Source organism: Meriones unguiculatus, chromosome 4 (assembly GCF_030254825.1).
Source record: "Meriones unguiculatus strain TT.TT164.6M chromosome 4, Bangor_MerUng_6.1, whole genome shotgun sequence".
Taxonomy (NCBI): domain Eukaryota; kingdom Metazoa; phylum Chordata; class Mammalia; order Rodentia; family Muridae; genus Meriones; species Meriones unguiculatus.
The window spans coordinates 131,235,543-131,251,967 of NC_083352.1; the positions used below are offsets into that span (position 1 = coordinate 131,235,543).

General features: G+C 41.8%; 1 protein-coding gene across 2 annotated transcripts in view; it reads right to left on the bottom strand.

The window, feature by feature from the left end:
* Kiz (kizuna centrosomal protein) overlaps window positions 1-16,425 on the bottom strand; it is a 97,020-nt gene that overhangs the window by 9,110 nt on the left and 71,485 nt on the right. For both annotated transcript variants that reach the window (XM_021646296.2, XM_021646294.2), the window contains 3 exons: window positions 12,670-12,735; window positions 10,018-10,104; window positions 6,879-6,975 (listed from right to left, as the gene is read on the bottom strand). In XM_021646296.2, the coding sequence (XP_021501971.1) occupies window positions 6,879-6,975; window positions 10,018-10,104; window positions 12,670-12,735 (250 nt within the window). The remainder of the gene's footprint in view (window positions 1-6,878; window positions 6,976-10,017; window positions 10,105-12,669; window positions 12,736-16,425) is intronic.

The window sequence follows — 16,425 nt, forward strand, 5'->3', positions numbered from 1 at the left end:
TTATAAAGCCTAACAGATACAAAACAATAAATTTAACATGTTTTGAAGTAACTTTTGATTGTATTTTATTTACATTAGCATTTTGCCTGCATGCGTGTCAGTCCCCTAGAATAGGGGTTACAGACAGTTATGAGCTTCGATAGGGTGCTGGGAATTGAACCCAGGTCCTCTTTAAGAGCGGCCAGTGCTCCTAATGGCCAAGCCATCTCTCAGCCCCCTAAATTTAACATATTAATGAATGGACTCAAGACACAAATAAATCACATAGTCATTTTGGTAGACACAGAAAAGACTTCTGACAAAAATCTAACATCCTCCCAGGACAAAAGTCCTACAAAGCCGCAGAACAGAAGAAATGTATCTCAACACAATAAAGGCTATGTGTAACAATGTTATAGCAACAGTACTACAGCAACACTGTTACAGCATACAGGAAACACTTTAAAGCAGCTCCAGTTAAATCAGCAGAAAGGAAAAGAAGTATTCCTTCTTCACACTTACTAAATGTACTGAAGCTCTAAGCTAGAGCAAGAATACCAGAGAACCAACTAGGAAATGAAAGAGTCTGTGTTTGCAAATTCTATAAAAAAAAAGAAATCCTACAAACCCACCAGAGAACCCCTAGACCTGACAAGCACTTTCAGCAAAGTGGCAGGATACAGAATTAACACACCAAACTTGGCAGCTCCTCATGGATGTCACTAATAGACACAAGGAGAAACAGGGGAAGCAATTCGATTCAGGATTGCTCCAACCTTCCAAAACCCTGAAAAATTCTAGCCAAGGAAGTTAAAGACATTTATAATGAAAACTTTAAAACACTTTAGAGAAACTGATGAAGATACCAGAAGATGGAAAGACCTTCCATGCTCCATAGATTGGTATGAAAATTGCTATTTTACTAAAAGCAATCTACAGATTCAGTGCAATCCTTATCAAAAACTTTATACCATTTTCCACAGAAATAGAAAAAAAATTCTTAAAATTCACTCGAAAGCACAAGAGATTTCAGATAGCTAAAACATAACAATGCAGAGATAGAGGCATTATCATACCTAATTTCAAGGCATCTCACAGAGCTAAAAACAAAACAAAACAAAAACAAACCAAGCAACAACATGGTACTGGTATTAGCACAGACACATAGATCAATGGAACAGAATAGAAGAGTCACATATAACTACAGCCACAAGATTTTGGGAGTTACAAATAAACTCGAGACAGACACCTGCAAGCAGGAACTGAAGCAGAAGCCATGGAGACAAACACTTCTTACTTGCTACACTTCTTACATGGCATGCTCTCCACAGCTTACTCAGCCTGCTTTCTTTCACAAACCAGGACCAGGTTAGCACTGCCTACCTGGGGTTGGGTTTGGCTTTCCCATATTAATCATCAATCAAGAAAATGCCGCACAGGTTTGTCTGTGAGCCAGTCTGATGTGAGTATTTTTCAATTGAGGTTTCTTCTTTCCAAATGACGCTAGCTTGTATGAAATTGACAAAAAAGAACCAGCACACTAAGTGTGAATGAAAATGCCACAGGAAACTTGCTACTTTGTAAGGAAGAAAGCAGAACACACTCCACCTGTGCCTTCAAAAGTACTCATTTTCACCGAGGACAAAGGCAGCAAGACAATGGCACAACTGGGAATACTGGTTTGGGCCTCTGACATGTACCAAGAGTCTACACATCCTCATCAAGGCCAAAACAAGTCTATCAGCATTCAGGGCAGCAGCCAGGAAAGACCCCCGCAAGGCTTTCCATAAGCATGCCCACTACTTCCTGTTTCCAGAGCCTGTGGGTGCAGATGGAAATGGAACAGTTTGAGAAGAGGACCTAACTTGAAGTGAGCTAAGATTTCCCTTTGAAAATGTGCATACCTCTCCTATGCATACCATTTGCAGATAACTGGGCAGAACGCATTCTGCCCTTCAGACAGGAATGTGATGCCAGACAGAGGTGAGGGAGGCACTTTGCCAGCGTCTCGCATAAAGAAGGTGCCTTGAGTGAACGGTAGAGCACACTCTCAGAAAGTTCAGCAGGTACTCCACTCTGCCGATAAACCTGCCACAACAATGAGAAGCTCACAGGACGAGGGGACACAAGGCAGCTTCTATACCTAGCTGGGGAGTGACAGAAATGCCATGGGGCCACTCGAGGGGCATGTGGCACAGACACCCTCTGCTCAGGAAGCATCTGAAAATCGGGTTAACTGAAACCAGGTTTCAGGTAGAAGTAGGGAAGGGGTATTCCAGACAAACATCAAAAAGGCCAAAGACATGGAGAAGCATGTTGCATCAGGGCATGACATCTGACCTGGTACTGTGAAGGACATGCCATAAGTCTACATGGCAGGCTTGCAAGAGCAGCTAGAATGTGGCTGTTTCAGCTGCAGGAGGAACATCAAAGGGCTGCGTCAAGAGCAGCAAGAGCAGAAGGGTTGGGCTGGGGCTTGGTATTTACTTCTGGTCCTGAAAGGAGGACAAATCTGAGGGGAAGCCCTGGGGAATATGCTAATGCTAGCAACATACAGACTGACAACCCAACAGAGGAAAATAGCCACATCCCATTAATAAACACACTCAAATTACTGGACTTGGGGTCCACTTGAAAACTTTAACTTGGATCCTGCCAAGAATACAACTTTCAATGTTGAGGACAATTAAGAAATAGCCCTCAGCATCCTCACCATTCTAGGGCCTTATTATTGGACTAGAAATATCACAGGGCTAGTGATATGGCTCAGTCAGTAAAGTGCCTGCTGTGAGACATGAAGACCTGAGTTTGGATCCTCAGTGCCCATGTGAAAACTGGGTGTGTGCCTGTAACTCGAGTGCTGTGGGTAGGGGTGAGGGGAGGGTGAAATTACTCAGATCCTTGAAATTGGTAGCTCAATCTAGCCAAATTGGATGCGCTTTAGGACCATTGAGAGAACTTGTCTTGAAAATAAGGTATAGAGCAATCAGAAAAGACATCCAACATTAACCTCTGGTCTACACACACACACACACACACACACACACACACACGTATGCACACACACAGAGGCACTCCTACCAATGAGAAGATGTGGTACCTAGGCTGTATTCACAAAAATTTCCGTGGATTTGCAATCAATTTTAAAAACTTTCAAATAGCATCTTTAACCGATTTTTCTTCAAAATAGACATATTTCTCAGAAAAAAATGTTAGACAAAAAGCAACCCAGAAAGAATGAAAAAATAAATGAAAATGACCGTACCAACAATCTCCAGGAATACCAGTTTTAAAATTTAAAGGCCACCAAAGTCTGAGGGTGCTTAAATTGACAAAGTCTCAGTGCCCCCTGATGGCCAGTTGGAATTCCTACAGCACACATTGTAATTTTCGCTGCCCTGGGGTCACCTTGTTACTTCTGCCCATCAAATAATCAAAGTGATTTTTCTTAAGCAAAAATTTTCTGTGCAAGACAAATAAATAAATGTTTATAACACTTATATAAATGTTTATAACACTTAATGTGGAATGTTTAGGAAGCCTCTAATTTAGTAAAATTTGAGCTCAATGAAGTTTTCCTGAGCTAGAGATGGAGAGGGGCACTTATCATAAAGGTACAAAAAGGACCTCCAGGAAATTTTAGTTTTTGTTTCAAGGGACAACTAGCGTCTAGTATTTTTATACCATTCTGGGGAAAATAACACAGATGACCAGACTAGAAAGAAGAGCAAGCTCTGGCCACCATCTGATCATCAGCTGCAGGCTGGTGCCCTCCGCTGGCTGCTCCTGTGGCTGCAGGACTGGTAAGGAAGGCCACCCAGGGTGGCCCTGCTGAGGGGTGCGGGTGGCCTGGTGACTTTTAGTACCTTTCCCCCAGGCTATTATGTTGCAAGAACACACTCCTTTCTTTTGGCAAAAATCTTATCTTGATTCAACCAGAAGACTGGAGGGAACCAGTAAGCTGAACTTACAAAGGAGCTCTGAAGATACACTCTCCATTAAATAAATGGATCCTGGAGAGTGAAGCTGCTTCCTGGGGAAGGTAAAGAGAGACAATGTTTGCAGAGGAGAGGACGCTCTGGCATGCACCGGAACAAAGGGAACAAGTGGTCTTTACCCAGAGAACAGCTTCCTATTAGGACTCACTCCTTCGGACATCACGCCTTTCATCCCCACTCAACCACAAAATGATTTTACTGAAGCAAATACAATGGTAGAAAAAGATTTACACTGAAAGAATCTTTAATAATAAACTGTTGCCGATCGGCCTACTTGCCCGTGATTTATAATACAATAAACATCGGATTCTATTACGGCTCAGACACTGAAGCCTCTGCTCTACAAAACGGAATATGAAAGCACAGGGACCCTGCCACCGTCACAATGAAATGAGCATGTATAAATGTGCTAAGAGTATCTCTTTGCATCTTTTATAGCTTGTGTGTATTAATCTGTAACGCTTATTAAGAAAGTCATTGCTATGCAAAGCAGCACCCAATCCCTTTCTCTGGCTTTTCAACAGAGTGCACTGTTTAGCCAATAGGAGAGACCCTCTGGCCCTCATCCTGCATTCATCACGGGCAACATTTGCACAATGTATCTCTCAAAGGCGGCTGAAAAGAAGGCCCTAATACTCATGTAAACAACTGCAAACCAATTACTCAATGAATCAGGCCCACACATAATGAGGTGCAGACAAAGAGCTATAAATGCATTTTTGCGCCCAAGCCCCTGCTTTAAAGTAAAATCCCTCAGCTGTAGTTTGGGCTTAACTAGCACATCATAATTATTGTCTCTAGGACATCAGAGGAAGCCATTTTTTTTTTAAGGTCCAACAGGATCTTTTTTTTTTTTTTTTTTTTGAGGTTGCTCATCAGCTCACTAACAAACTAGAGCAAAGAAGAATTTTTAAAAGTGCTACAGCAGCGTAGCACTGTTATGTTTATTCTCAAGTACTGGGCTTCGAGACCACTTGTAAAGGCAATAAAGCACAAGGAGTGACTGCAGTAAGTGGGATCCTTAAATGTAAGCCTCTAAGAAATTTCAGCGAAGCCAGGCACAAACTGCAAAACCTGAGCTCTCCAAAGCGCAGGGCGGGGTGCTCACAATAACAGACCCAGCTCAAGAACCCAACCGTGCGAAGAGCACACCACGCCACACTCACCGTGTCAAAGCCTTCCATGCTGGGTTACTATCAAGTGTCTAGAACCAAGGGTTCCTGGAAGACCTTTTGGTGGGTTTATTTTTCTTAAAGGGGAGTGATGAGATTACTTATGATGATTTATTAGGAAATTGACTTCATTTGCCTGACTTTAATTTGTAGAACAACAAAGTTAAATTTTATTCTGGTGAAATGTGGTCAGGTGTGAAAATGTCCTACATGATACTGTTGCTTCTACGTGTGTTTAAGAACTTCCCAAAGAACACACATAAAGAACTTGTTTTAATGCCAGGTGGCAGTGGTGGCAGATACCTTTAATCCAGATCTCTGTGAGTTTGAGGCCAGCCTGGCCTGTAGAATGAGTTTCCAGACAACCAAGGCTACAGAGAGAAACCCTGTCTTGGGGGTGGGAGGGGAGAGAACTTGTTTTAATGCCTATAAAATATAATGGAGACAAATACTTCTAATAATCTTAAACACTAAAGAGATATCTTTTTAAGCCAAATGGTAAAATTAAAACTGGGAGCTGCAGAATTTACTGACCTTTAAAAATTATCTTCAAAGACCTAGAACTTAAGTTTATAGTACAAGTAACCCGAACAATATAGTATTTAACACTCTCCCAAACTCAGTTAGCTCCTACTTTCTCCAAAAATATGAACAGAACCAGGTAGTAAAGGTAATTTCTTATAAAACAAAGAAGTATTTTGGATACCCATCAGGCTTCTAAAAGCAAAAATTTTAGAAAGTCAACCTATCCAAACAGTGCAGGTCCTAAAATATTGTAATACTTTTGTAAAATAAAAATGAACAGATTTCTTTCCCATTTTCATTTCCTTTCACTATGACATTTCTGGGTCAGATCGTTTTGTTACCTGGACATTACACACAGCAGCAGAAATGAAAAGGTCATATTTTAACATTTCAGCAGGGTCAAGTAGTAAATTCAAAGGTAATGCAGTCATCTAAAGGACACCTTCGCAATGAGCAAGGCTATCACAAAGGAAACTTGCTGGGCTGTTTGAGATAGTATTTAGCCCAAAGTAAAGGAGTAGGTGCTGCTTCAGGCAATTGTTCAGATCCACATTGTAAATGCTTCCTAGGGACTGGAAGTCACTATGTGGTTGGTACTGGATGCTGATGGCAAACGCAGCACACAACTCACTTACTGTAGCTCACAAAACTTGTAAAAAGTGTTACATTTTAACAAATGTAAAAAGATAAATTCTGTTCTTTAAGGAGAATAAGCAAGAACACATCAAAAAAAGGAACGAGTAACGTGGCTTAAAGACTTGGTTTTAAAAAGAAAACACCACACACAAAAACTAATACGGAGCAATTGCCTGTTTGTCTATCAGTTGCCTTAGAAAGAAGAAACAGGCCACTTTATTTCTCTTAAGGCCCGATGTCTTCTCCCTGCCTTTTCCTGACAACCTCCTTTGTGTGGTCTCTAAGCAGTCCTACTGCGAGCAGCTGTAAACGCTAATTTGTGGTTCACTGAGGTGTCAATTGAGTCTTAAACCAAGGAAACAACAGCTGCAAAACAATACTTGGCTCTGGTGCAAATATTTTCAAAGGTAGACTAAAGTTTCAACTGTTATTTTAGATAAACAAAAAACCCAAACCATAACCCTCCATCAAGTCACACAACAACATAACATGCAGCCAGGGCTGAATTCATTGCATAGTGACATTTCTCATCTGTTACTGCTATTCAGAAAGGCTTCCACGACTTTACCTTGACAAAGGACTTCCTTCACTAGAAGAAAAACTAGCTTCCGAAGCGATTTTGTGGGCTGTCTTTGTTTTCAATGTGTTGTTGCCAATATCCAAACCTGTGACAAGCACAAACAAGGACAGTGAGAGTTAGCCACCACCCAGACACAAAACAAATGTAGACACAGTTTCCCAGTAATTTTAGAAAATCAAGAGGAAGATTCTGTTCAAGCCACAGAAGATTTTGAGTCTGGGACGAAACACTCATAGGAGATTGAAAAGAAATTTTCTTTGTAAACTAAAAACAAAACGAAACAAAACCCAAAACTATTCTAGGAGTTCTGTACTATTTTTGCTTTAGTTACTCATGCATTTTGTGTGTGTGTGTGTGTGTGTGTGTGTGTGTGTGTGGTATGGGGACTGAACCCAAGACCTCCTTCAACTGTGCTACACACCCATATGACCTAGAGCTAAGTCCTTAGCAAGCTCTGCTTGAAATGGCCAAGATATACACAGACAAGCATGGGTTGAATAATTCACTTTTTAGGGCAGAGGCAAGAATGGCTCATGGAGACAACAGGTACCAGGAGCCAGTTCTCAGACATAACTGATACTCCTGGATGACAGGCACCCACACTAGCTACTCGTAAGCCCTTTGGCTAAATCCTGTTTCTCATCCCACAAAGAATAGATTTCCACTGAAGCCATAAGGGCTACTCTCTCAGCCTGTGCTGAGGATGCCGATACACAACACAGCGTTCTCTCGGGGATGAAGGCTGAACTGTCCCCCACTCTCTTCAGCCTCGAGATTTCTGTTGCACATCTGCTTTCAATGGGAAGTCACCCCAGATCCCAGACTGAGCGTGCACAGACATCCCTGCCACAGGCTTGCTGCACTCTAGCCTGTGAACGCTTTGCTTGCATGTAATCTGTGTGGCAGAACAACTCTTTCAGCACCATGTCCACATTCAGCTCAAACAACTCTCCACATTCATACAGGACAGGACTTCGGGTTATGAAAAGTGGGGCTCAAAACTGAAGTGGGTTTCCTCAGTAACAGATCTGGAGACAGAGACCCAAACATCTAACTGAGAAAGGAACTGAAACATGACTGCCTTTAGGAGTGAGAGGTGAAGATGATTCCCAACCCTATTGCCTGTCAGGGCTGCAAGTTTCCCTTCAGCCTCACAGATGTTCTTTGGCGTCTCACAGGACAACAGAAGTAAGAAGGCAATGGACAGTGAGTGCAAGGCCCTGTCATCTCCAAGGGCAGCCAACAGCACCAGAAGCTCCTGCCCAGTACTACCCCCAGACTACTGGGGTCCTTCAAGTCACCCAGCATCACTGTGAGATGGACTGAGGAAACCGAACCTGCCTGTGCTTAGCTGTACAACCTGTGAAGTGCTACTTAACATATGAAAAGCTTAACAATATGATCTAAATACACTGTATAAGTATATGAGCTGTTCCAAGATTAAGCATTATTTGAAATAAGCTATTACCATATTAAATAGTAGTATAATTTTTATAGATATCCAAGAGATGCCAGTTGCAAATACTTGGTTTTTGCACCTCCCAATCAGGTACCAAAATACACTTACTAGCTGGGCAGTGGTGGTACATGCCTTTAACTTGGTAGGCAGAGGCAGGTGGATCTCTGAATTCAAGGCCAGTCTGGTTTACCAAGTGATATGGACAGCCAGGGCTATAGAGAGAAACCCTGTCTCAAAAAACAACAACAAAACAACAGCAATAAAAAACAAACAAAAACAGAAAAACAAAAATACACTTGCCAAAAATATTTGCATAGTTGTCTTCTTAACTATGTTCACCTGCTAAACAGTTATGCTCTGAGCAAGACATTACTCTCTTGAGACCTTGGACAAATACCTTCTAAGACCTGTCTCAATTCGGACTGTATGTCTGAAATGTAAAAGAAAGATGATGCATGCTAAGATCTTTCCAGAGCAACAGGGACCTCCTCCAGGAGAGAAGCCCTGCTTTATACCTCAAGAGACAATGGTTTCTATGTTTTCGGAGTTAAATTGTCGCCACCAAAATGGCTGACTGTCCCCAGGAGTTTTTCACTTCCAGGTCTGGGATGGGTCTTTAATCTAAAGTGGCTCAACTGAATCCTAATGCAACCAAAATAAATGACATTACCACTAATATTACCTAAAGACGTACTCTCCAAATACAGACAGATAGTTCTGATGCACCTAAGCATATGTCTTGAAAAAAAATCTGTCTGCGGAAAACAAGTTTGAGACAACTGGAAATCTGAATATGATCCAAGAAGTACATGACATTAAGAAATCACTGCACAACACTGATAGGAAGAATAGAGTACGGTGATCATAGAAAATTAAAGCCACTGTGAGCTGTAAAGATGGTCGGTAGTTAAAGATGCTCGGGTCTTCCAGAGGACCTGGGGTTCAATTCCCAGCAGCCCCATGGTGGTTCATGATCAAGTAACTATGGTTCTAGAGAATCCAACACTTTCCTCTGACACCATGGGCACCAGGCATGCACATGGCACACAGTCACGCGTGCAGGCAAACCATATGGACACATAAAATAAAACATGTGAATCTGAAACGAAGTCGCTGTGTACTGTCTCCTCTAATACATGCCTCTTCTAAAGAGGGTTCAATTGAATAACGCATAAAAGAAAGTACAATAAAATGAAAGCCACGAAAATAGCACATGTATAGTGGGGGAATATAAGAACACTAAATTTGAAATAAAATCGTAGATTAAAGGAAGTATATTTAGACCTAAATGTTAGCTTTCTTGGGATTTACAGTCCTTTCATTATAAGAGCGGACATGGACAAAGCTGCCCATCTGATGACTGAGGGATGAGGAGATGGAGGCAGAGAATCTTGGAGCAGCGTCTGTCCTGGTTGATGAAAAGATGCAGGAAACACCAAGGAGAGTCATCGCGTCTATGAGAGCTATTGCCATGCTGGGTCCCATGTACCCAGAAGGGAGAATTCTTCCAAATGCTCATCTGCTCGGGTGAAAGAGTTCTTGCTCACTCAAACTCAGTACCACTCATTACAAAGCAAACTCTAAAACCATGCTTCTTCCATTACAGTCCTGGCTGCTACCCTGAGCCTCCTGCCATAGGATGCAAGTGTTGAATCTGCCCCTACTTACTTGAAAATTGACTTCCAAATCTCTCTTCAGTTTCATTTGAATTATCCTGAAGGGTAGACTTCTTCAGTAACTGGTAGGCTTTTGTTTCTATAGATGAAGAAAAGCAGAGAAACATTCTACTTTCAACTATTTGCAACTGTTTCTTATATTCTTCTATGGGGCTAGCATTTCTCAGATGCATATTTTCCTTAATTAGGTCTCCTGTGAAACCCAAATTGGCTTCAAATTTGCTATTTCCTACCACTACCTCCCAATTGAATGCTGCAAATAAAAACTGCATTGCACCTAAATATTAAGACCCAGGGACAAATTTTCAGAGCTTATTTGCACTCATTTCAGTCATTTAAGTGGATCTGGGTCTACACACAGATCACTATTAAAATGAATAGCTTCTCTCCATTCCAAGCCTGCATAAGCAGCATCCTGGGTAGGCAGGTCACTCCAGGCTGCTCTAGGCCCTGAGTCTCAGGCCCCTATCCTGGAGTGTGTGGCTCTAAAAGAGGGGAGGGAGAATGCAAAGATCTCAGGAAGGGCAGAGGCAGTAGGTCGGGTTCAGTGAAAAATCTAATCCCAAGGGCTAAGGAGAGGGTGCCTGCCTGCAGACAGCAAAGCTGTGTGCGCAGCGGGGTCAGAGAAGCTGCAGCCAAAGGTACATGTCAGATGCTAGGGAAAGCTCTCACTGAACACTACCCGGAGAGGCTGTGTGAGCTGGGAGGTGTTAAGTGTTGTGGACCAGCTTCAGACTCTTTCCGGCAAGAGCGTACTTTTCCTAGAGGTTCTCCACCCCCTCGACAGTCTAGGAGACTTAGCCAGGAAGCCAACTTCACGGTGCAAAAAGGCCAAGCAAGGCCTGGGAGTTTTTTGGTAACTTGGGCCCAGGCTCTTCTGGAAGGAAAAGAGAGAGTAAGGAATCAAGCAGTTAAAGCTGCAGTGTGCTGCCTTGGCCATCCAGTTATAAAAGGAGTGGTAACATGAATAAGGGAGAAACAGTAACGTGCAGAAGTGAAAACGAGGCTGCTACAAACAAAGGATAAGGGCCAAAGCATCTAACCTAATCCAGGCTGGAAGTAAGGCATAAATCTGAGGACGAGGTAGGTAGCTGTTAAAGGCTTGATGTACATAGCAGCCTGTGTCTTGGAACTCCAGGGAAACACTTCTTTCATTTGTAATGTTAATCACTCAAAATTATAGAGTAATAAAAGCAATTAGATGAAACCAACATTTTAAAAGAAGGCAATTCTCTTCGTACACAGAAACGTTATATGTTTATGCATATTCAAGTTTTTGGTTCTGAATCCTGCAGTCAAGCACCAACTCTATATCAAATTTTAGCTTAAAAAGTAGAAAATATTGCAATTTAAAACATACAACAAGGTAAAGGGTCTATGTCCCATGTAGTATCCAGCCAATAAATTAAAACCTATCCTGTTTTCTAATTCCAGGCTGATGACACAATGAGATAAATATATTTCCCCTACTTTGTTACATAAGCTGCCAGAACACAATCATCCATCTTCCTGCAAAGCTGAGGGGTCTCTAATACGCTTTTTTTTCTTTTTGATATGCATTTTGGGTCTAGGAAATAGAAGCAGCTAGAGAAAAAAAGGTGACAACATGCTGAATGAAGGGGGTAGGAGAGAGATGACGCTGAGGAGGGGAAAAAGAAAAAGCCTCAACTTCTTATCTTTTATTCTCTTTTATATGCAAATGTACACCTGCTAAAATACTCCTAAATCTACAAATAAAAAGAAAATATCTGATGAACAAGTGCTTTTAACAGCCCATTACAAGATACACATGTGTTTCACCAGCCTCTAAGGAATATATGGAGGCAAGGAATCTGCCCATTGCTTTTGCAGAAATCCTTAATGAAAAAAGAAAAAAAAAAAAAAAGAGTTGGGTCTGGAAAGGAATAACAAAAGGAGATACAAACAATACTATCACCGCAGCAAGGAAACCAGACCTTGAACCCACATAGAACTGGGGCGTTCAACTAAGGACGAATAAGTACTGTTCCTATATGAAGTGGGTAGAAATTTTAAAAATTAAAATTGAAAAATGCTTTCTGTGTAAAGCCCGCTAAGGTTCTATTTATAGTTTTTATGTATTTTTACACGTTAAATTTTTTTTCATGTTATATTAGATGCACTGCAGATGAAGCAAACCCAGTTGCTTTTGCAAAATAACATTAAAAGCAAAAGTTATATTTCTAAAATTAATTGAAAAGACACAGGTTATCATTTTAAGGCCATAAATTAAGTATCTACTAATCTGCTCAAATAAAAATGAAAAAATATTTAAATATGGGTGCCAATACAATTCAGAAAATATAGAAGATGCTTGTGTATTTAGACGAGGAAAAAAGGCTATGCACAGGTCTATGGGTGCGGGCAGCATCAGCATGGGTCTGCCCAGGGAAACCTCCACATCCGGACCTCCTGTGCTAACAGTGTTCCCCAGAGACATGGCTCAGCAGATGCACTGTGAGGTTTCCCTGCTTTTTTCATGAGTGCTGCTGATGCACAAGGAACACTCCTAAGTCACAGGGGTTGCCTGTTGCAGCCTCAGACAAGAGATTTACGCTCTACTCTTAATTTCTGGGCAGCAACTCAACAATTAACCCTAAAAATAAATGCTGGGCATGTCACTGACCTTTCATAGCTGCTCCCAAGCTGAACTGAAACAGTTCTGAGGGCACTAGATTTGCCTCTCTGTGTCCTTCAGTCCCACATCCGCCGATCCAAACCAAACATGGATTAAAAATATTTTGGAAAAAAAAAAGTGTTAGTATTGGGTATTTACAAACTTTTTTTCTTGTCATTACCTCCTAACGTACACTATTATGTCCCATTACATCATATTAGGTGCTAAAAGTAATCCAGAGATGATTTAACACATGTGGAAGGAGACCTGTAAACCAGATGGAAATAACAAGCCATCTTCTATACAGGTGTTGAGCATGTGTGCAGTTTGGTATTCAAGGCGGTCCTGGAGCCTATTCCCCTTGTATATGAGGGGTAACTGTACTTCCTGCAAAACTTCACAACCAAACGGCTTGTTGCTTACCACTGTTTAATCACAGGAGGTTAATTTTCGGCTCTCAAATTCAGGGATCCTTTAACTTTTAAAAACTTTAGTGCTCTCTGTTAAAAGCTGGGTTTTAACGGTACATTCCAGTGGAAAGAATAGAAACATTCTTTCCAGTGCTGGCAATTGAATGCATGGGCTCATGCAAGCTAAGTAGGAGCTCTACTACTGAGTTACATTCTCAGTCCAAAACAGTTTTATAAAAACATTTCTAGCAACTGATACTCAATAATTTCTATGATGGGAAGAATCAGAAATATTAACATTATCTTTGTTACTTATAGAATGGCCAGGAATAATGGGTATGAGGTGACCCAAATGCTAGAAATGTAAACTATGAAGAAAGCCCTCCTCAAACCCTATAGTGGGCTCCAAATTCAAATCCACTCAAACCTCAGAATGTGATCCTATTTGGTAATAGACACAGTTAAGGAGGGTAAGATGGCATCTTCCTGCACTTTCATAGGACCCTAAGCCCAATGACTGGTTATCTACTTGGTAAGAGGAGCAGACGCAGACACAACAAAGGAGGTTGTTGCATCTCTCCAGTGTTTGTGTTTGCCCAGAGGCAAACCAGAACCTCAGAGCTGGGAAGAATTCTTCCCTGGAGCTCCACCCTGGTGGTACCTTGGCTTTCTGCATCCTAAACTGTGACAGAATCATCCTGCTATTTTTGTTTTCACTTTTGAAATGTATCACTCAGGGAAGCTTTCCCTTAGTGCCACTGCGTCTCTTGTTGTAGCTAAGGATCATCTGGGGCTAGGAGTGCAGGGCACTTCACCTGGTGAGCTTTTGGCACCGCCACAGCAGCTTGAGGAAAACAATGTTCTCCCTGACTCCTGATTTTATCAAAATGTCTAAATCCTGACCTCTTCTCTCAATTTGAACTGCCTGTGTAAAATAAAGGTCATTTTACAACTCCTCATCCAGTTTGGAGAATCCTATTCCATAATTCTCAACCCGGAAAACAGAACTGAGTGTGTAATAAAATGCTTATACCTTGTACCTACAGGGAAGTTCTGATGTAGCACAGCACGGAAAGCCCACATGGAATTATATTACATATTCACTGGGAGAACCCTCAGTTATGAGCACATGTCCTCCAATGCAGGCACACTAACCAACAGCAGCCCTCAGCAAGGTCTTTTTAATCTTTCACATCCACGTTAAACGCCTCTGTCCCCCAAGTGCAAGCAGCAGGTAATAGGCTCAGTGGCAGAGGTGCTGGCAGGCTGACAGAGATGCTGGCTACCATGAACAACGATAAAGCAGACGATGCTCTGGTTTCACGTTCATTGGAAATTCCCTGACCCAGGCACAAAAGATAACACATCTTAACTAATTCTTCTGGGTAAAGCACTTCTGGGACAAGACAAGAAAAAGCATTCTTAGTGAACTTGCTGTCCTGGGGGTTATATGCCATTACACTTGGGTGGCCCAAACTTGTCACAGCATTCTTTTCTCCCGGGGTAAATCCAGTCACCAGTGACAACCTGGCCATTGTACGCTTCCAGCTTCCTTTCAGCCTGGTATAAAACAGAGGCTTTAAGGTTTGGGAAGGTGGTGTCCAGAACCCAAGCATCACCCTGCAAGCAGATGCTGCCCTGTAAAGCTTCTCCATGGATGCTTCAGTGTGACGATGGAGAGTATTCCAGCTGGCCAAAGAATATGGAGGAGGAATGGCATAGTGAAGCAACACTTTTAACACAGCTTGACCAACAGAATTGGTGTTAAAAGAATGAGAGGCTGAATGGACATTCTTAGAGGCTTAATCCTCTTGAGATAAAAGCCGACAGCCCTTTTCACATGCAGCTTAAGGAGATGAGTTTTGCCAGGATGGGCACGTGGGGTGGGAAAAGTGGTGGGGGAGTGAATGATTGAAAGAGACAGAGTTCTGGACTGAATCAACAAGCATTTAAGGAAACTCCTTAATTCCCCATTTTCATTCATTTGTTTGACAAATTAAGGATCCACTGTGTAGCACACAGTATGTAAGGTGCTGGGTTTTTATGTTTAATATAAGTTGTATCATTTGCTTAGATGAAAGCTTGGTACTGAAAGGGATACTGGGGTGAATACAAATAAAAATGCCATCACTGTGGATGTGAGTACTTCAGAGGAACATGTTCTCTTATGATCTTACTAAGCATCACTTTCTTCCTGGCTTGACTGTTTCCAGGGTAATGGACTAGAACACCCTATGCCCTCCACATGGCCTCAGAGGTCCAGCTGTGCTCACACCTGCCCCACTTTATAGAGAGCCACTTAGTCCAGCCTTGGAAATTCCGCAAGCAGTTCACTCTTCCAGGTGTAGCCAAAGAGAAAGGGAAGGTATGGCTGCCCATCACTGTTCCCCAGATCATCCATGGTAGGCTCACCTTTTGCTAATAAACACTAAGATCTAAGTGACCCAAATGCCCTGGTACAGCTGCCTTTCTCCTGCTAAAACAAGTCAGGATGGAGGAATGAAAACATCAAATCCTCAAGTTTGACTTGGATTCCATATCCACTGACCTGGCCCCAACCTTTGTTTCTGTTTGACCAGCAGAATGAGTTACTCAAATTGAGTCCTAAAGGACTGTTATAAGGGTTAGAAATGGCTGTGGCTTACTGAGGGCAGGGGCAGTCCTTTCTGTCCTTGGGTATCCCAAGATTAAGTCCAAGTAATGGGCTAATAATTTAAACATGCAAATGGTGTATTACCTATCATAGAGGGAAACACACATTTATAGGTATAACATTAATATTTGCTTCATCTGGATTCTTCAGTAATAACACTACACAAGTAAAAAGGGGTAGACTGTTAACAATAGACTAGCCTATGGAATACTCCATCTTGTCAAGCAGGGAATGTGTGCTGTCCGAGAGACATTCCATATAAATCTTGGTGAAGAAAACACTTTTTCTATGACAACTAACAAAGCAGATGCCTTTGTAAGTGTAGAGAAATCTTTAAGGATGAACTTCTCTGCTAAAAAGGCTTAAGTGTGGGAGGACATACAAGTAAGAAGGGGAACTAGAGATGTTAGAATGTGGGCACATTGATTCCCTTAGTGTACAGTGGGAATCAGCCTCAGAATGAAAGAATGACATGCGCTATAACAAACGTCCACAGGGCTTGCTGCGATTCAGGCTCTTAAGCCAGAATCTCATACCTGGAAGATTCTTAGCTTCATTGTATTAAATGAAGAGCTAGAACATGCCTTTGTTACTGATCTACACTCCATAGTTATGCCTTGTAAGTGATCTGCTTTGCACATAGCAGCTCCTCAAATACACAGAGAGAGCTAATGTGCCTTTCTCGTGTTAACGTTTCATGAC